The 21,812-nt window shown below is 51.5% G+C and overlaps 1 protein-coding gene and 1 long non-coding RNA gene across 2 annotated transcripts; one reads left to right on the top strand and one right to left on the bottom strand.

Annotated features, from left to right (window-relative positions):
• The first annotated feature begins 681 nt into the window (after positions 1 to 681).
• LOC133350202 (muscarinic acetylcholine receptor M4-like) lies at positions 682 to 13,967 on the top strand. The gene is given in 3 exon segments (XM_061564301.1): positions 682 to 1,371; positions 4,475 to 4,830; positions 4,832 to 13,967. Coding segments are annotated over 2 exon segments (1,683 nt in total). The 5' UTR covers positions 682 to 1,371; positions 4,475 to 4,542; the 3' UTR covers positions 6,227 to 13,967.
• A 4-nt stretch (positions 13,968 to 13,971) lies between these two features.
• On the bottom strand, positions 13,972 to 16,372 carry LOC133350203 (uncharacterized). Its single transcript, XR_009756028.1, has 3 exons — positions 16,025 to 16,372; positions 15,809 to 15,923; positions 13,972 to 14,186 (listed from the first exon to the last, which is right to left on the bottom strand). It is a non-coding gene; the product is annotated as an uncharacterized LOC133350203 (long non-coding RNA).
• Between the last annotated feature and the right edge of the window lie 5,440 nt (positions 16,373 to 21,812).

Genomic DNA, 21,812 nt, shown 5'->3' with positions numbered 1-21,812 from the left:
ATCAGAGAGACGAGGAAGATGATGATGAGAGGCAAGGATGAGGATGAGGGAGGATGAGGTAGAGAGACCGGGAAAGGATGCGAGGGTTAGCAGAGACGGGTGACGAGAGACGAGCGTGGAGGAGCGATATGAAGGTGTGCAGAATTTGGCGACGGAACGGAGATGGGTGATCAGAGAGACGAAGCGGGCGGGGAGGGGGGGTTGAAAGAAATCGTGGTGCAGCAGAGACGAGGACGAGGAGAGATGAGGAGGAGGAGGAGGAGAGACGGAGGGAGGGAAACACGGGTGAAGAGAGACGGGCAAAATGAGACCGGGAGGTTAGAAGAGACGGGTGAACGGGGAAGATCAAGGATAACCCCACGGAGAGCAGCTCAATTGAAATGGTGGACCGTGTCGCTGTGATAACGTTGGTAATAGAGGCGGGGGGGGGGGGGGGTCATGCAGCAGACTGTTGACTGGATGGGAGGGGGGGAGGGGGGGATAACGGACAGAGGGAGGGAGAGACGAGTGGGTGGGAAGTTGGGAGAGGGGTTGATGGTGGGGGGGGGGGTCTTGTCGAGGTGTCGTGATGGTGGTGGTGGACGGGGTGGGGAGCTCGCGAGGGAGAGGAGAGAGGGTGACGCGTGGTGGTAGTTTTCTCGTTCCTCTGGCTCGTAGCTACCACTCCATTGGCTCGGTGGCTCCGTGACGCGACAGCGTGGCTCTTCTTTTTATCCAGAGAGCACCGCTTGTGCATTTCCACACCACACACGCGCACATGCTCGGGTAGCCGTCGAGGGCTCTCCCCTCGCCGCAGACACAACTCCGCCGCTAACGAAGCTTCACGGGCAGCACGCATCACCGAGCCCTCTCTCGCTTATAACCAGACGCGCTCACACACACACACATGCCACTGCCGCTTCTGAATAGATTTGCGCACGACCTTCCCTTCATAGCCGTCCTCTCCAGCCACCGCGATGCGCAAGCCCTGGCTGCCAGATGCTGTCGCGTCAAGCCTTGAAGGAAAGGGATAATTAATAAGACGGTTTTCCCCGATGCCACGTGGAGGACTCGCGCGCTGCCCACGTGCCACCCAGATGCCAAGAGCCGCGGCGGCGGTGACGCGAGGCGGCGCACGGGATGGGCTGCGCTTGGGTCAAATAGCGACGTTAAAGACCGCGGCGGCGGCGGCGGCATCGCTCTGCGTCCCATCGTCGTGGCTGCGCGTTGGAGGGAGCTCTACATAAGAGCGAGCACGAAGAGAGACAAAAAAGCATCGTAGAGACACGGAGGGGAGGAGGAGGAGGAGGAGGGAGGGCACAGGGGGAGCGCCATCCGACATCGCGTTCGTCCCATCATCGCCACCTGTCGCGTCGGACGAAGCGCAGCGAGGTGAGTCCATCGTATTCAAGGTCGGAATTTGCCGGGCACCGGTGATCTAATTAATAAATTAATTACTTCGTCGATCCGAGGTGAGCAACTTCGCAACGCCGCGGATCGCGCTTACTGCACCGGTAACACCTGTTGTCGTGAGCGTCGTGAGCGTGCTCCTCGATCGATCGCTCTCTCTCTCTCTCTGCACTACGCGTTCCGACAAATCGAGGGCGATTTCAAATTTCGGACAGAGTTGAATCGCAGTTTATCTACGCACCGATATTTCTCGTCGAACGCAAATACATTAAAAACGCGAAAATGCCGTGGGTACGAGCTCGAGAAGAGCGTAGCTCGTAAGCGTCTACGACCGCGCGTAAATCACTGCCCTTTGTTCATCCACTACTGGGACCTGAACGAAGCTCACCTACCCACAACGCTGTGTGGGTCATGGGTGCTGTATAACCATACTTCACCACTCTGGTCAGTGCGGGTGGGTAGTGAAAGGTGATAAGTAACCAGAACCAGAACCGTTTTAGATATCACTCCGAACCGGTTGTGGACCGCCCGCCACGAAAATTACGCGTGGCCGGAAATTGAACTCTGCGAACCGGGTTCATTACGCAGCATCCATCGCGCGCGCTCTCTTTCTCTCTCCGACCATCGAGCCACGAATAACGATTAATCAACCACCACGCTGCACATTAATACACCGGCTTTATAGGATCGGAGACGTTAATGCGTTCACAGAAGCGCACAATCCTCGCAACCGACAAGCAATGTTCCGTCTACCACTGATGTCCTTGGCGCATGGGACGCGCGCGTTTACGTGCGTGTGGAGCGGTCGTGTAGCGGTGATCGCATCTGCGCTATGAACCCAGCGACCCGAGTTCGATTCCCGCTCACGGCCAGCAAACACCAGGTGACGATTATCCGATCCGATCCTGGGCTTCCCCCTATATCGAATCGGCCTCGAATGAGTCCCTGGTGCGGTAGTGTAAACATCGCAACGAGGGAGACGAAGGCGGCCGGGCGTGGGGCCGGCCACTCGCCGCCTCTTCGTGTGCCGTGCCGGCCTTCACTAGGTGCTACTCGCTAACAGCGCTTGCACAAAATAAGCAACGTCTGTGAGGCTATACGGGGGAGGGGATTTTTGTTTTGTGTGGCGGGAGACTCGGAGCAGCAGCCACCAAGGTCGAGCCGGACCTGGGTAGACCCCCGCATGGAGATCTGGGTGGGACCTCTCTCTGCGGGGGGGGGGGGGGGGGGGGGGTAGGTGGGATAGGTGGGATGGGTGGGTGGATCCCATTGGCTATTGATCGATGGTGACTTGCAAAGTGTGTGCGGGTCTGTACATTAGGGTGATTAACGACTTCCCCCCTCCCCTCCCCCCCCAGCTCGTTAATGCCTCGCCACGAGGAGAAACCGATTTGCTGTAAACAGCGTCGATCTAACGGGAGCACGAGATCGATACTATTGCGCATTCATCAAATGTAAGCAACTGGAGAGAACGTGTAAATTATCGGAGGAGGCGTTTCATGGAAATATAAAGTACCGTTCTGTAGTTGTTTGCTCATTGTTTAGGCGGAAACCGTCGTAAATGGTAACGGGACATCGCTGTCTAAAGTGGTAATTGCTGATATGATGATGGTGATGTGCAGCTCCCTTAAGTCAATCTGCTGGGCGAATGCCCTCCCCACACCATGCTAGTCGTGGAGTGGTGTGTGGTGGGAGCGTAGGAGATGGTTCGATCATACTTCACCACGGTGGTCAGTGCGTGGTTGAGAAAGGGGGGGGGGGGGTGACCCACAACAAGACGTGTTTAGATATCGCTGGAGACTTGATGATAGCCGTGGTCGCGAATCGAACTCGCGCGTGACCGGCTTCATTGGGCGCATTACCACCTCCCCCCCCCCCCGTTTAATATGCAGGCTCGGATCAATTTTATTAATAGATAATGTCACCTATTTATAACATTTGCGAGACTTTGGGGAATTAGGCGAGCGTATGATTAGTTACAACATCTATACGGGTAATTAAAAAAATCCGTGATACCCGAGCATTCTTGAAGTTTCCTGTCAGTATATAAAAAAAGACAAGATTTCAGTTAGGGCTGTCGTGCTATGGATTAGGGACGTAGTTTGTGCACAGTGGCATTCACGTTCCCGGGAACGGCATCAGTTGCAAGGGGCATCTTAAGAAGTTTTTTTCTGGGACCCTCCCCATTGTGGGACCCCCCCACCACCTCCCACTGCCCCCCCCCACCACCTCCCACTGCCCCCCACCCCCAGCACCCTCCACTCTCCCAATCACCACTCACTCACCCACCCAACCTTCTCCCCCCCAGGTCGTTTCGGCGCTAATACGAGTACTTGGTGCGCGCGTGTGAACATCACAAAAGCAGCCGCCGACCGTTGCACCAGCCACACCACCTTTTCGCGCGGAGTGATGGCGTTTGTTTAACGAGTGTGTTTTGCAAACGGCAGTCTACTGTATACGCTTAAACACGGCATCTCGTGTGTGCGTATGCGCCTGTGAGAATCAAAATAAATCTGGAAATGTGCGTGTCACTGTGGCTGTGTGAATGTGCATCTTTGAATTGTGTGCATGTGTCGCTCTATCGGTCTGCGTATCTGTACGTGTGCGCGTGCGTGCGTGCGTATGTTTGTCTGGGGAGCGGTAGCGTAGTGGTTAGCGCACTGCGCTACTAACTCGGCGACCCGGGTTCGATGTCCGCTCAGTCAACATCAGTGCCGCATATCTGAACCGGAGCTGGGCCTCCCCTAGATTAACTCAGCCCGAAATGACTACGTGGTGTGGTTTGTAAGCGCCAGCACTGGGAAGACAAAGGCGGCAAGGTGTAGTATTTAGCCACACCATCCCCTCGTGGGCTGTTCTGGACAAAATTAGTGTTCGCGAACAGCACGTGCCCCAACAGTCTGTTCAAGCTATCGTGGGGATGTTCGTCTTTGTTTTGGGTGTGTATTTGTATATCTGAATGTGCTCGTGCGCGCGCGCGCGCGCGTCCACGTGTGTGCTCGCTAACATCACTTGCCCCGGCGTTCGGTTAAAGGCCAAACCGGGAGATCTTTGTCCTTGCTGTCATTTGTACTGGCTTGCCTAGGGTCATCGGAGTCCGTTGTACTCAACCCACGGCGCTTGCCCGGGGCTCAAAGGAGCTCTGCCAGCACCATGGACAGCGACGCGCTCAACAACGCATCGGACGCGAATTCGACCAACGCGACCTCGCCGAGCGGGGACGCCGCCTACAGCAGCAGCAGCAACTTCAACAAGACAGTGGAGGAGGTGCTCATCGCCATCGTGGCCGGCTCGCTGAGCCTCGTCACGGTGGTGGGCAACATCCTGGTGATGCTCTCCATAAAGGTGAACAGGCAGCTCAAGACGGTCAACAATTACTTCCTCTTCAGCCTGGCATGCGCGGACTTTTTCATCGGCGCGTTTTCCATGAACCTCTACACCTATGTACATCATCGTGGGCGAGTGGCCGCTCGGCGCGGTCGTGTGCGATCTGTGGCTCGCTCTGGATTACGTGGTGAGCAACGCGTCCGTCATGAACCTGCTCATCATCAGCTTCGACCGCTACTTCTGCGTGACCAAACCATTGTCATACCCGGCCCGGAGGACGACAAAAATGGCCGGGCTCATGATCGCCGCAGCGTGGATCCTCTCGTTCATCCTGTGGGCGCCGGCTATTCTGTTCTGGCAGTTCATCGTGGGCAAGAGGACGGTGCCGGAGAAGGAGTGCTCCATTCAGTTCCTCTCGAACCCCGTGGTGACCTTCGGCACGGCCATCGCGGCCTTCTACCTGCCCGTGGTCATCATGACAGTGCTGTACATCCACATCTCGTACGCGAGCAAGAGCCGCGTGAGGAGGGAGCACAAGAGGGAGAACAAGAAAGAGCGGCAGCCCAGGTTCGCCATCTTCAGCAAGTGCAGGTTGTTCCGCAAAAACAACGGCGAGCCCACCGCCACTGCCAACGCCGCGAACGCCGCTAACGTCGCCAACGTCGCCAACGTCGCCAACGTCGCCGCCGCAGCAGCCGCAGCCGCCGCCACCGCAGCCGCGATGAACAACGCCAGCAGCGTCCGTGCCGAGCAGGGGAAGTTCAAGAACGGGACGGTCGAGTGCAACAACGAGGGAGACAAGGGCGCGGAGTTGGAGGAGAAAGACCTCTCCAACGAGTCGACGTCCCTGAGCGTCGTGCCCTCTCACCACAAGGACGAGCTGGGGAACGATGTGCAGCAGCAGCAGCAGCAGCAGCCCAACTGCAGCGGCGCAAAGCCGCTCAGAAAGCCATCTCCGTCGAAGGCGACCAAAGTAAAAGTCGTCACGAAAGCAGATGGTGCCGACGGCTGCTCCACGCAGGTGCAGCTGGTACAAGCCGACGGCGTTGGAGGAGAAGGAGGCGGCAGTGGCAGCGCAGGAGACGGCGATTCGAAGGCGACCGAGGAGGCCGCCAAGTCCGCCGAGAGCAAACAGAAGGTGACGGTGGCGGCCGCAGCGGCGGCGGCAGCTGCGGCGGCGCCGCCCGTGGCGAGGAAGTTCGCCAACATCGCCAGGAGCCAGGTGCGCAAGCGGCGGCAGGCGGCGGCGCGCGAGAAGAAGGTGACGCGGACCATCTTCGCCATCCTGCTGGCCTTCATCATCACGTGGACGCCCTACAACGTGATGGTGCTCATCAACACGTTCTGCGGCTCGTGCGTGCCCAACACCGTCTGGATAATCGGCTACTGGTTGTGCTACATCAACAGCACCATCAACCCGGCGTGCTACGCGCTCTGCAACGCCACTTTCAAGAAGACGTTCAAGCACCTGTTGCTGTGTCAGTACAAAAACATCGGGCAGGCCAGATGAGGAGGGGGGGACGCGAGGTCGCTGGCGAGAGATTCAATCTGGAGCGAGGCGCCCCCCCCCCGACCCCCCATCTCTCTCCTTCTCTCTTTCTCTTCTTGCCCAATCCCCCCCTCTCCCCTTTCGTATCATGCCGCAAGTGTTGCTCATATTCGAAAACATATCAAGAGCGCTTCAGTATCTCGTGTGTGTGGGTGGTGTTACCGGTACTAAAAAAAAGAAAAAAAAGGCAGATTTTTTTCTACGTAGGGTAGGTCGGAGAGAAAAAAAAATAATTGACGTGCAATATATATCACGCGAAGTGTGTGCGCGCGGCAGGAGAAAAAACTATCTATTTTTGTTCATATCAAAAGATTCCTCAGCTGAACGTGCAATTAAGTGTATCACACTTGGTGATGTGTTTAATTACAAGGCGTTTATATATTTAAATATCTATAGAGTGCTTACGTTATATATTTCAACAAGGAACTGTTGACGTGGATGGGCAGGGATGGCTATTCGTTAAAACGGTCAGACACGATTGCTCGTTTCAGTTCGAGTGCATCATCATCACCATGCTCCACCTTCACGTGCATCCTTACAAAACGTAAACAGAAAATTAACTCTCAACTACATCAACTGATGATAGTCCACCATGCATTACGTGCTCGCGAAGACGAGACAAAAAAAGCATAGATCTCCCGTGACAATCTTACGAGACGCATTTGGCTAGCGAGCACCTATGAAGGCCGGCACGGTACACGAGGGGGTGGGTGACCAAGACACACACCAATACACACAACGTGCGCGCGTCTGATCTGTTACTTCGGGAGGAATAGCAACCGTCACACCGCCTTCGAGATTTATTAGGCAAACGCTCACGAACACAAATTAGCCCAACAGAGGTTCAGTGTTTATTTTTTTTTTGCGAGTGGCAAGGCTCATTAGCTCTCTCGTCTCCCAGTCCAAGGTTTTGTGGGGCCACCGCAACGCTCCCACGAGGCTGTCGCGACGAGGAGCATCGCCATTAAACAACCCAAGCCCGAGATTGGCCTTGCGTCGTTGCATCTTTGAAGAGACGGCGTTCCAGCGTCTCGATGCATAGCGCGTAATATCAAGGCCACCCCCCCTCCCCCCTCGCCACCCCCTCCCTCCCCTCCCCCCAGTGATGGTTGCGTCAAAGGAGGTCATTACCTTGCGACTGCGTCACGCAACTGAATTTTTAGGCCGAAAATTGCCACAATTACTTCGGAAGAATTCCCCCCCCCCCAGCCCCCGGCCTCCGGCAAATTGCACGGGGCCTCATTGACACGGAGCTGAAGCGGCCTCCACACACTCCCAGCGGGGGGCGAGCCGGGGTGGACGGATAGCGGCAGGCGACGTCGTCTTTGTGGTCCAAGGTCTAGCCGCTGGCGCCCCGTGCAGGCATTGCTCAGACAATACCCCCCCCCCACCCACGATACGGTCACCTCAATCAGTGTAAGAGGAGGTCTATCCAGTCACGAAGACAAAGATCCCCCGTATAGCCTGAACAGACTGTGGGGGGGGGCAAGCGCAGTTACCGAGTTGCACGAGGGGGTGGGTGGTCAGCAACCACGCCCGGCCGTCTTCGTCTCCCCAGGTGGCGATGTTTACGCACCGCACCAGGTACTCATTTGAGGCCGAGTCGACCTAGGGGAGGCCCAGGACCGGTTCAGATAATCGTCACTAGTGTTGGCCGTGAGCGGGAATCAAACTTAGGTCCCCTGATTTGTCACGCAGCGTGCTAGCCGCTGCACTACGGCTCCTCAGATAAAACACACGCACACGGATGCTGCGTATACGCCGCTCCAAATCAGGGTACACCTACACTCCTCCTCGACACTGGCCAGCGATGCGAGGCAGTGCGCGCGCTTGCTTCCGAAATCAATTGCGAAATCAAAACACCGAGGCAGTCCAGCAACTTTGCCAGCATCCACCATCAACAAACCTCATCTCAACGCAAATCCGTAGGAGATCGCTCACGGCACAATACCCCCAAAGAGAGAGAGAGAGAGACTCTCGATTCCCGCATGAAAGCTCTCGATAGTTGGCTGTCAAACCGCTGCAGCCGGAAAGGGTCCACGTGGCAAGTCCCCCGTTGGCCACAAAACACTCACGGGGCGTGCTGAAAGTGAAGAATCGAAAATGTGTAAAACTCAAATTGTTGCGCAGACCCCGGGGCGGGTGGGGGGGGGGGCCTGCGTGTTCTGAATCTGGCCCGAGATTGAAACCAATGTCATCTCTACGTGTCCCGCAGTCGGGAGAAAAACGAAAAAAAAGACATGGGCATTGTTTCTTTTCGACCAGGAAACAAAATGTTGTTGTAATCCCTCCCGACGCAATTATCGTAGGAAGTAGACGACTCGCACAGAGCGAGGGACGCGGGTGGGGGGGGGTCATCGGGGCCATGACGTCATAGCACATCACGCTTGCGCTTACCAAAGTTTGCGGTTTATTCCAAAGGACGCGTGGTCATTGCGATCGATGTCGCGCCGCGGGTTAATCCAGTGGCTATCGTGGCAGCAGCAGCAGCAGCAAACACAACTTTGGCGCGTTACAGGTATTACAGTGGGACATGCCGCGTGGTCGCTTCGCATAGAATTACGGGGGTTTCGGAGTCTCCAAAATGTTCTCGTCTCCAAAAAGGCGCCATCCTAAGCGGACTCGGGGGGGGGGGGGGGGGGGGGGGGGGGGGGGGGGGGGCTGTGGGTGTTCAGAGTTTCTCCCTGCCACCTGAGTGGTCCCCTCATTCCTCAGCTCTCAATGCCTCCCGCCTCCCCCCCCCACGCTTCAGTCTTCCTTTGTCGATCAGACGCAGAATTACCGCACCTACAATCTGCATCTCGGTGCATATTATTTGGATGTTGACCGTCTTTCGCACCGTACGTCGCCAAGCGTGCTAATTCGGAGGTGGAAGGAGAGCGGGAGAGAGCGAGAGAGAAAATCGTGGGAAGGAATGTGAAAAATCATGATGGTGGTGTGAGAATTTGTGACCGAGATCATCCTGATGAATCATGACGTCATCACCAGCAATGATCAATCCACTGCTAGATGAAGCCTCCGCCCTCCCCCAAGCCGTCCCCTATGTTTGCACATCGCGTGTTGCAACAATCCCACCTCTGCACGAGCCGACTTCATCACTCCATCTCCTCTAGACCGCACCCGCACCCTTCCGTGGCCGACACTCCGTCGATATTCTTGGACCCATCGATCATCATCCCTTCCATCGATCATCAGTGTGCTGCGGCAGCGAGATAACTACCTCGTCTGGAATTACAGGAGGTCGTGGGTTCGAACCCTACCCCGACGCCTGCATATTTGAAGTTTGCATGTTCTCCCCGTGGTCGCGTGGATTATTCTCCGGGTCCTCTGGGTTTTCCCCTCCAAATTTTTGAAACACGCGTTTAGTGTATTTGGCTGATATAAATTTCCACGTCATTATAAGCCCCCTTCGTTGAGCTCTGATTTGTGTCTATGTCGCTTCTGAAAACCAGCTATATAACTCAGTGGACCTTACCTGGTAAAATAAAAAGTTGAGTTCGAGTTAACAGTTCTAGCGGTGCGTCCGGCAGAAGCCCGCTTACATTAGATGCTATCAAAAATAAAATAGACACTCGGTTTCTAGACAAAACAGACTTTTTCACGATATAAAACGTGGGGAAAGGAATGGATTCTATCTCGACTTGCAAATCAGATACTACAGTAACCACATTATTATCTTTAGGGGTTACCGCTTGGAAATCAATCGATATTCATGAGCCTCGATTTATTTTTAGATATATATTTCCCCCCTCAAAAGCCTTGCGACTTAACCCCAACCACAGCATATAGCCTACCCAACCACAATACACGTAGCTTCGTGTCGTTCCTACCTCTGCCATAGCTGTGGCACATTCCTCGTAGCCCTGGTGTTGATTAATTCTATAATTGAGTTTTCCTCGGCCGACTTTTTCAGAAATCTGTCCATTACAGTTGTAGCTGAACTGGAGGTACGTTCCGTCTCAGCTCCCTGGTGTATGTATTTATTCTTAGAAGAATGCAGTCGTTTCTCAAACCAGACGCATTGAAACCACCAGTCACTCACTCTTCACCCAGCACACTTTCTTTTGCATTGTATGAGAAAAGGGTTATCGCGCAGACACACACACACAGAAAAATAGGCACTATTTAACAAGGCGTATAGAGTGATATAAATGCAAAGACAAAGATCCCCCGTATAGCCTTTAGCAGTCTGTTGGGGCAAGTGCTGTATGAGAATTCCTATGAAGGGCGGCACGGCACACGAAGTGGGTGGGTGACCAGCACCACGCCCGGTCATATGTCTTTCCTTTGCTGGTGTTTACACACCGCACCAGATACTCGTTTGACGCCGAGTCGACCTAGAGGAGGCCCAGGACCGGTTCAGATAATCGTCACCGGTGTTGATAGTGAGCGGGAATCAAACTCGGGTCTCTGGGTTCGTAACGCATCTTGCTAACCGCTACACTAGCACTCCCCATGCAGACACACACACACAAACTCCTACACAGATGACGGACATCTAGCTCTGCCAGTATACAATACAAAAGTAGCGTAATACGTGCAAGACGAAACCGATCCACAACACACACGGTATTTGTAATGCACGTAGATTCTGACCTATTTGGTGAGTAAAACTTTTAAAAGGGGATGTTCATTCGATGCTGACCGCAAGGAAAGTTTTGGGCGCTCACCTTGAATGTATCGTAACACTATGGTCGTGAACCCACCTTTATATTACCTCCACCCCACAGTATTTACCATCAAAGAGCTCGCAATACAGTAATCTCGTCACGAGCCCCCTTAACATTGGGATCGTCTATAATTTCCTGTATCACAATCGCTATCGGAGGCTTTCTTCGAGTGTTTTGGCCACGCGCGCGTTACACAGCGGAGGAGGAGGCGGCAGCGGCGTTTGTCCCGCTGGGCAATGGACTTCAAGGAGGAGCGGGGGGGGGGAGAGAAGACGACGCAGGAGGAGGAGGAGGCCGACTACAAAACTTTGATTTAACCCCCCACCTTGAATATCGTGGATTAAAAAAAAAGGCTTTTGCAAGGGACTTGTATCCCCCCCATACCTTTGACCTGTGGATTTGCACACGTTTTCCGTGACCACGAGACTATAGCTCGTCCGAGTTGTGTGTATTATGCCATGTGAAATATTTTGCAATAGTACAATGTTATATATATAAAGAGTTAATAAAACGATACAACTGTATTATATATACACACATTAATACACACACACACACTGAACCGCATTGTCATCGAGTGGAATTTAAGAGAGTGCAGGCGGGTTCACCTACACACTGGTTTAAAGGCGATGGCCAATGAAGATGTGCGGGAGATGGGGGGGGGGGTTGAAGAGGGGGACCCAGCCCCCCCACCCAATTAATTCCTTGCAACAATTCCTTGCCCGTGAAATCCGCGCCACTGTTTACCGCTCGCACTCGAACCTGTAAGGGTGTGTTGTAGACGTTGAGGCTGGCAACAAGTCATCTCCTCCCCCTTAGGTTAGAGCATTTTACCGCGCCTGATGATGATGATGAATGGCGAGGCGTCAATCCTTTAAAAAAACTATAATCATCATTTACGTAAATTGTGTTAATCTATTGTTGGACTGAAGGCCTCTACCACACACACCTTGAAGATCAATGATGTTTAGTTTGAACCATACTTCCCCACGCTGGTGCGTGCGGGTTGGTTAAGCGTGACGGCGAAAGGTGGGGGGTAGAGGGGGGCTAAAACCGGTTCAAGTATCACTCGGCAGTCACGTTAGCCGTGACTGGGAATTGAACTCAGATATAAATGGGTTAATACAGCAGCACGAGATTCACTGCAGTGACCTCAACCCCCCCCCCCCCCGCACACAAAACCATCACCCAACGTTGAGTTGTTCTTGCGAGTCCCTACATAATCACTCATTGTCAAATCATTTCTGGATAAAGGCATCTTTCTCCCATGCGATGCATTACATACTGCGCTCCTGACCCATTCTTATGTATACACCGAAACGATTAAGGCTGAACATACGAATGCATTTGCGGACCTTCTCGAGCAATGTAGACGAATTGAAATTGTCTACACACCGTCGAGATGTATACATACACACACTAGTATTTGGAAATGTTCCAGATAATTCCGCTGATAAAACACACACACACGCGCGCGCGCACGTGTGCGCTCACCTGATCCACGCCTCGCCAAATCCGGTATTAAACATTACATGCTATATTTGTAGACTGTTGAAAATCTATTACGAGGTTGAATATACAGGTCGCAAGAAAAACAAATTGAGACCCTGCATCGTGTGAAGCTCATTGCGACCGAATATACAGTGGTGTAATGTTCTTTTAAATCACCATTTAAAATGTACCGGCCTTTGCAAATCCACTGCTGAATTAAGGCTTCTGAACGCTGTGTTGATCATGTGGGGTTGTCCATACTTCACCACGCTGTTCAGAGCGGATTATTTTGGAAGGCAGTGCCCAGGACTGGTTCAGATATCACTCGCCAATGATGTCAACAGTGAATGAAACTCGCATGTGCCCGATTCATAGCGTAGGGATAACTATGTTGAACTTCTTTCGCACCGTACATAGCCAACCGTGCTAATCAGAGGTACAGGGAGAAGGACAATAAACTAAACACAAAACGCAGTTCTAAAGAAATAAGTTTTCAATCTCGATTTATAAAGTGCATATGGCTGCAGCGGCTGATATTGGAAGAGCGTTCCAGACGGCCGCAGAGGCGCATCCAAAAGCACGCGATGCAGTTGACCTTTTTTGCTCGATGGGAAGTTAAAAGCCGCTGCTGCTGCGATTATGACCCTATAGCCATTGCTGCCAGCACTCTGCCCCGCATCATTGACATTGTTGGGAATGTATGCGTTGAGAAAAGCCTCAATGAGTCTCAAGACGCCGCATGACGAAAAGCAAACTCCTCCAATACCGTCATGCGAATTTGTTTTTATTCCGCGACTCCTTGCCGTATCAAAATACATCCAAAATGTTTGTTAGCTTTTATGAGCAAATTCCCACGAAGTAGAGAGGGGTCGACGACTTCACGAATAAATAAAAAACTGGAAAACGAGAGCATTTTTTTTGTAACGCAAATCCGACTCGTGCTGACGAGCCCCAGGAGAGCGAAACTTCTCGAGAGAGTTTCGCACGAGTGACCAAATGCTGCGGTCACTAGCGCTAAAAAAATATAATCCACGTCGACGCTTGGCGAGGTTTTATCATAGAACGACAAAACACGTCCCAGATGGGGAGTCTAGGCGGGCACGGGAGGGCGGTTATGTGATAGGAATGTCTTTAAATTAAGTGCCGGAACTATTAATCTTCAGTTTTTAATTAGACAAATGAATAAAGAATAATGTGGTTCGGGTGTACCAGTCTACCTCTCATGAATATATGCATGCACAAGGTTTATTTATAATATAACCAGGTTAGCCAAGACATTTGAGATGGGGAGGGTCTTCATTCAGCAGTTGATCGACCATGGCTGATGATTAATTTAGTCAGGGCTTTGAGGCTTTCATCCAGCAGTAGATTTGACCATCTTTGATGATGATGGGGTGATTCATATCCATGGCTTGAGGAGGCCTTCATACAGCGATGGGTTAATCATGGTTAAGAGATGATAATATTAATGAGAGTACAGGAGACAACCCCGTCTCTGTTGCACTGCAAGGAAGACTTCAAATTAAAATTTGAAACTGAAAGTGCACGAGTTTAGTAGCAATTTTTTTTCTCATGAAAAAATGACAAGTCTCTCTCCTTCACCTGCACTGTTCGTTGCAAACTCACTCCCATTGTCCTATAAGTTCATGAATACAGTCAAGGTAACATCTCCGCCGCGGCTCGAGGACATTCATCCAGCAGTGGATTGACCATGGCTGCTGCCGATGGGGCACCTCCGGTCGGCCGTTGTGCTTCGAGTCCTGTTCGTACGGAGAGGCAGCCGACCAGATAACATTTCAAGTTCTTGTATTCTCCGGAAAGCAAGACGCACCCCAAACGCAAGCCCAGCGTCAAAAAAGTTATACAAATCTTGGTCTCGCACACAGACAAAGATCCCCCGTATAGCCTTTAACAGACTGTTGCGTCAAGTGCTCTTAACGAGCACCTATCAAAGTCCGGCACACGAGAAGATGGGTGGCCAGCACCACGCCCGGCGGCCTTTGTCTCCCTCGTGACGATGTTTACACATCGCACCCAGGTACTCATTTGAGGCTGAACCGACCTTAGGGAAGTGCAGGACCGGTTCAGATAATCGTCGCTGGTATTACCTGTGAGCACACACACACACGTGTATCGGATTGTACCAAGATGCACCCCATCGTCGTATAATCCGAAAGAATACGGAAAATTATCTTCTCCAGGCCCATTCACCAACATCTTCCATAGAGAACCGCGTTTGCGAAAACGGCACAGATCACGTCTAAACCAATTGCAGTTTGTGTACCGTTTTTGCCTTATTAATTCGTACAGAGCAGTGGTTCTTAACCTTCACTGCAGCCTTGCAGCCCTTTGGTTTTCAATCGTTAGAACATGTATAATGTAAATAAGTACAAAAGGGTTTGATGAAACAGCGTAGTTGTACTTGCGTGCCCGTGCTTAATGCGTTTCGACGATTTACCTTCAAAAATAAAATCTGGCCATATCTCGCATTCCCAGAAATGGCATTTTGCACTCGGAGGGGTTGCGGTCACCACAAGCTAAGAACCACTGAAAGACGCAAATGAGCAGACAGTTGGGCTCGAGATGGATTCGGTTTTGTTTTTCCACAGCGAGAGAAACGGCTTCTTAAACAAAACACACAAATCAAACAGGACCGATCGGTTTGTTTCAAACCGCAAGAGCCCTCACAGCCGAATTTACCAAAACATCAATAATAACAACAATAGATCTACATCTACAGCCCTTTCGTCAATCCACTGCTGGGTGAGGGCCCTTCCCCACGCTGTGCGGCAGTGGGGGGGGGGTCATCGGTCCAAACCCCACGGTGCTGGTCTGGTTGAAGGTGGCGGGGGGGGGGGGGGCATAGAAGCGGGAGCATAGTACAGAGCAACAATGGATTCTGCTGCACTACTGCTAACAACGTAGCCCCGCACTGGCTGCTATGTGCGTGGCGATCACCCATCAAAGCATTATCCAGGATAAAGCCTCCTTAGCTTCCGAGATATGACAGATGATTTGGTCGCAGGCATTAAAAATGACAAATTGTATTTGTATCGAATTAGCCCTCCCAATGCGTCTAAAGACGACATGTTGGCATCTAGGGGATTTGCATTGGGTTGTTTGGACAAAAATGCCAATGTTTGGGCAATTCTATCGTAAGGGAGAATTTGTAACGTGGGAGCAAACCGGTGCAACTCGTGGACATCCCACGTGTACGAGACAAAAGCAATCAAACAAGTTCCACACACACACACACGTGTTCATGCCCCCATACTTCGTGGACTGCAACCGTTGGGATCCCGTTGGGCTTGGACACCTCACAAATCATGACGTGATGCACAAATCCTGACCTGGGAAGCACTGGACCACAGGCTCAACTCACCTGCGGAATCTCGACATCGTCAATGATCGCGGAGTGTGTTCAAGCTTCATGGGATCGAGGCAGATTTGCAGGCCGGCCTTGTCCTCCCCCCGCACCTCCGAATTGAGGCGGCTAGCTACGTAGGGTGCGAAAGAAGTCCAACATTAATATTCTTAGGTTTTTTCGGTAAAGTCACGTAGGTAAAAAATGTAAAATTAAAATTAATAATTTTTTTACCTACGTGACTTTACCGAAAAAACCTAAGAATATATATCCTTGCAGTCACGAAAGCTTCAAATCTAGAAAGTCCAACATTCGTCGATACACACGAACCGCGTTTTCTCAGCCGCGGTTTCTGGCTTCCACTCTTCAGTTGGGATCCTGACTTTATAGGCACCTGTTGTGCGCAATCCCGCATTCATTTACCGGTGGCGAGTAGCCTCAAGATTGCCTCTGCACGGACTTGCAATAGGATTAATTACATTGCTTAAAGACCACTTTAGACCACAGCTATTTTGTTGATTGGAATTAAATAAGCTCTGCGCACCAAAAGGGCTTCTCCCAGCTGTTTTTCCGAGGCTCAAGCTTTCCTGTATTTCCACATTTGTTTTATTCCTTTGCAATGCCACAGGGCAACACGCGTCGTCACGGTTGATGATGATGAGATGATGCAGGAACTAGATCGTTTACGCCACAAGATCGCGAGGAATGCCAACGGTTTGGGGAGACCTTCATGCAGCAAGGGGATAGATCATGGCTGGCGACGACGCCGACGACGACGATGATGATGATGACATTGAGCACAGAGCGATGTTCAAATACATAAATCCGTCCTTTGCAAAGTATCGTGCGCCACGCTGCGCCACTTACGATCACACGTCTCGACGCAATGGGCAGAGCCAACTGTGAGCAGCCACGCTCTCCATTGCGCTGATTACAGATACACGTGGGTGTCCCCCCCCCCCCCCCGTGTCGTATTAGAAGGTACACCCACCTGCTCCTCCAATTCCCACTGCCTATCTCACGTTTTTGGTAATTTGATCACGTTTCAGACCTTCTTCGTTCGCCTATCATGATCGTATTTCATTGTCATTGGGGCGGTGCGGGAGGGGAGGGGAGGGGGGCGAATGCACGGTGCTTCGAACAGCGGCGGGCACGAGTGTGAGTGCAGGGCCACGGCTAACACGGGGGGGGGGGGGGGTGGGCGAGCAATATCCTCAAGCAGCGCCGGGTGGGAGCCCCCTTCACCAACCCGCACTCGCCACAATGGTGAGGTGTGGTCAACAAATTAGGGTTGCCACCCGTCCCGGTTTTCCCAGAAGACAGCCAGATTTTATTCCGATTGTGTCAATATTAATATCATATTGCGACACCGCTCAACACCGATGCATTTACCATGCGGTTCTCCCCACTTCTGGTTTTGTGCGGAATTTTTCCCCATGATATGTCCAAGTTTTCGCTGCACCTCAGGAGGTGGCATTTCGGTGACCCAAGTCGCTCGTGTAACGGAGACTGCCCCTGGCCACTTGAGAGCTCACCTGGTTTTAACAAAAACAACCCGAAACTTCAACCAAACCCCGTCAATAACATGGCGTGGGAAGGCCCTCACGCTCGAGTACATTGACAGAGGGCAGTGTGGGATAGTCACATTGGCCGAGTGGCTCTGTGGATTGGGTGCCTGGCTGGCAATCGTGGCGGTTGAGGATTCAACTCCCTGGGCTGGTCTGTCCACTCGGTAAATTCCCCTCCAATGGAGTCAATGAATAAAATCAGTATCGTCGTATAAATTCACGCTCCAATGTGTTTTTACGAGTATCAGTATGATTGAATATTAATTATTATCAACAGCGGTTGTGCTATGGAATATATAATGGTCCCTGGCAGAGTTCAGTGCTGGCCAGCATTCGTTTGACCCAGGTCTTGTTTGCAAAAAGTACTCGCAGTTTCAATTACCTCTCAGCTGGTTATTAAAGACAACTGATCTGGATTGAATATCCCAATACTGCTGACTCTGTTCAAAGTTATTATCTCAATAGAGGTGGCCGATTAAACTGGGTTCTCAAATATTGTGAGTTGATCATCTCAGGCTGGTTATCCATGGCTGCATAAAAATAATGGCATTTTATTAAATGTCGGGACTTTCCATTATTTTATTTGACAAAATCTCAGCTCTGAGAATGAAACAAGAATGGGGTTGACTGTCATGCGAGTGACATTTATTTGTAGCAGGTCATGTGGTGAGGATTCTGAACTGACGTATCGTCTCATGAACACAAGGCCCGTTTAGCACAACTTTAACGTTGGAAAAACAAAGACAACAAAAAGCCCCCCTGAAGGAGGATTTCGAGTCAAATGAAGGCTGGATTGTGGCACAAAATATCCCATGGGGCGGCGGTGCGGCATCTGCCTGGTATCCATAACACAACACGTGAATGTGCCTTCACCGGTAGTTAATTAACTTCTCGTTAACGACCGCTGCTCCAGGTCAGTGGCGGGTTTCTTAAACTTCAGTCCTCGCGACCCACCAGGTAAGGCCCCGCTGAGCTATACATCTCTTTTGCAGAAGCGACCTGGCCACAAATTATAGCTTAGCAAAGTGGCTTATCGCGTGGAAATTTATAGCAGCCAAATACTTTAAATGCATGTTGATCCTAAATGTGGAGGGAAAAACCGGATGACTCGGATAAAAATCCACGCGACCACCGAGAGAACATGCAAACTCCAAATATACAGGCGTCAGGGTCGGGATCGAAACCACTACCTCCTGTATACCAGGCGAGGGAATCAACATCTCGCCACCGTGGCGCCCTTACCAATCTTCTCTGTTCAAATACCAATCACGTTGTTGTTACACCCTGAAAGCACTTCTCTCTTGCCAAACGATATCCGCATCTGGAAAAGATATTGGCCATTCAAATTTCGACATCTCCTGCATATATGTTCATGTGTCCCACGTGACATAGACAGGCCGATTCTAATTGGCCGGACAGCAGTGTCGCACACCTGTAACCCAGCGCTGTGGAAGCATCAAGGGTTAGTGGATCACACACAGATGGTTGTGAAAATCCCTTCCCGTGCGCGTCGAGGAGGCGCCGAACCATGGCTCGCCCGCAGACAATGGTACAGCGAGCGGTCTAATTGCCATCAGTTTCCATCTGTACGGTGGCGGAGTGTTTCCCACTCGCACAAGGCATGGGTCTTCTCGGAGTGATCCAGTTTCCTCCCCACAATGTGAAGCGGTTGAAAACATCTTTAAATAAAAACCCAATGCAGGACTCTACTGAAACAATTGTTACACGACTCGGCGTGGCTTTCTTCGATGATTGAATACATAAGTACACCCGGAGAATGTGTTTCGCAATCACCGTGGACGCGTTGGCTGGGAGGCACTAGATTTGGTATTGGAGCAAACGACAAAATGGTCAACTCGGTTTGGTCGTGGAGGAACTGGAGTTTGGCAGACCGCTGTGGCAGAGTAAGCACACAATGAGAGCCGCTGCGCTTGCGAACGACGCCACAGGGTTATGACCGTTCGCTCCAACATTGGAGGTGCACAGACGACGACCACGACGACTTCTGCCGAGAGAAGAAGGTACGAGTTGAAATTGCACGTGCACACAATTCGTGACAACATTTTGGGGGTTTTGGCCACGTAACGATTGTGGGCCACATTTTGTCCTGAGCACAACACGCGACGGCACGCAGCGAAGCGAGCATCTTCCAGCCCTGCTCGTGCCACTGCTGGTGATTTTGCCTTCTCTTCAAGGCCGGAAGGCGGGGGGAGTACCCACACTTTACGAGACCTGCCGATCGACTGTGGACTTACCCATTTCTACCGCTGTGTGGACAAGGGTGTTGTGGTGGGGGGGGGGGGGGGGCGCTGGGTGAGTTTAATAAACTTCAATCATCAGCTGCAAGCAACGAGTCGCTGCAGGATGTGCCTCTGAATATTTGTAGATACAATATGTCATGCAAATCTGAACTGGGGGGGGGGGGGTTCTCAAAACATTACTTTTTCATTAATTTTCAGCACCAATAATTACTGCAACGAGGTTTATTGATATAATTTATTCATAGATGGCACGGTCAATATATAAAGTTCCAAATTGCTCTAATTGCTGTGCTTTTATATTGGAAAAAAATATGATACTCATCATCGGCGAATGAAGTCATTCGCCTCTCGTGTCATGGTGTGACTATAACGCGCGTTACTGTGTTAGCTCAGGTCTGTGGACAATATCGAGCCCGGCGAACGAGACCGACCGAGGCCCACTAAATTTGCGAGAGACGCGACAGAAGGTGCATCAATTCACTCCCACTTGTGTGTGTGTTTTTTTTTACGTGTGTTTGTTCTGCCCGGATTTACGACGCCGCGGGGCTTTGTGCAATGGCAATGAAGTCGGCTGGCCACACGTGCGCATTTTAATCGCCACCTCCCCCTGCCCCTCCACGCGAAAAAGAAAAACGAAACGGTGCTCGCGTGTTTCCGTCTCCCGGTAAAGTTGTGTGTGTGCCTCTCGCTCCGCCACCACTCAGCCACCCGGCACACAGCAACCCTCCCTCGCTGACCCCCCCCCCCTCCATCCCTCCCTGCCTACGTGAACCACCAACAATTAAAAATGTTCATGGCCGGATAGTGGAAAAAGGTGCTGGCGTAATTGGAAATATTTTACGTCTCCTATAAAGAACCGAAATGAACATCACTCACACCCCGGGGGTGCCGTGTGTCGGTGGCTGTCACGTGTCACCTGTCGGTGACTTCATCGAGTCGCGGATAACGAACAATTGAAAGCCCCAAAATGGGACATTTTTGCTAGTATCGAAGCATATTTTGTTTGTGTGTTCGCCACAGGTACTACATGTGGTTAACGCAGTGCTTAATTCCTTGCAAAATGTTTCTATTTGGTGTTTGGACATCTTAACACCTCCTGTTTTCGATTTAAAGCTTTCGTGACTGCAGGGATTCATCTTCTTGGTTCTTTCGGTAAAGTCATGTAGAAGGGAAATAATAAAATAATAAAAAATAAAACATAATAAAATAATTCTCACAACGTTTCGGCCACAACGCAAGCAGCCGTCCTCAGGTGAAGACCAGACGCCGTCTCCCCGACAGACCTGGTCTTCACCTGAGGACGGCTGCTTGCGTTGTGGCCGAAACGTCGTGAGAATTATTTTATTACTTCTCTTCTACGTGACTTTACCGAAAGAACCAAGAAGATGACCTCCTGTTTTATTGGCCGAAAGGGTAAAACCCTCATCTTATTTTTTTTTCATAATTTAAAGCCGCAAGCACGGGTTCTTTTGTTCTCAACGCTGGCTACGAAATATTGTTTTTTTTACGTTAAATAGTTAGCGGCGGTAATGCCCCCGTTAGGAGGGCGAAGAGACTGGCTGAAGACCGGGGGGCCTCACCGACGCACGGTGGGTTCGGGTATCGCTCGCCACTGATGTTAACCGCGTGAACCAAATAGTTTAGATGTATAGATTCATCGGGGGGGGGGGGGGGGGGGGGTGGGGGAAGTTGTTGGGAGGGTTTGTCGTGATCAAAAGCGATTGTCATTTTATGAAGACGATTGTGGGGGGCGCTGGGTGGAGGAGATTCTACGCCGACGGAATAACGTTAAATCATTTTGCGCCATCCCCCCTCACCAAATATTCAGTTTGCTAAAAGACCCCCTCGCCCAACCTCGATCATCGCTCTCGTCCAGGAGCCGTCAACTAAAATAACAAGAGGGGACAGTTTTTTGCTGTTGCGAATTCGGCAACCAACTCAATAGTTGAAGACCCGCAAGTCACGTCAATTAAAGTCGCGAGGCAGTTCCTTGAAGAGCCGCCGGTTTCCAAACCCCCTGCTCGATTCCACTCGGCAGCGCGGAAGAGTAGGCCAAAATTCCGTGGAGAGGCTGTCTATAGCCGCATCCTGTTGGCGGTACCTCCGCCGGCAGCAGTTGCGCGATGAGCCGTCCGGTTTGCCGTCACTCTTCGATGCCACGGGGGCTGCAAAATTGGCGCTCCGATGGACTTT

The sequence above is a fragment of the Lethenteron reissneri genome, chromosome 33 (genome assembly GCF_015708825.2).
Source record: "Lethenteron reissneri isolate LAM-NWPU_2019-01 chromosome 33, ASM1570882v1, whole genome shotgun sequence".
Classification (NCBI taxonomy): domain Eukaryota; kingdom Metazoa; phylum Chordata; class Hyperoartia; order Petromyzontiformes; family Petromyzontidae; genus Lethenteron; species Lethenteron reissneri.
This window is presented reverse-complemented; position numbering and strand designations above follow the sequence as displayed.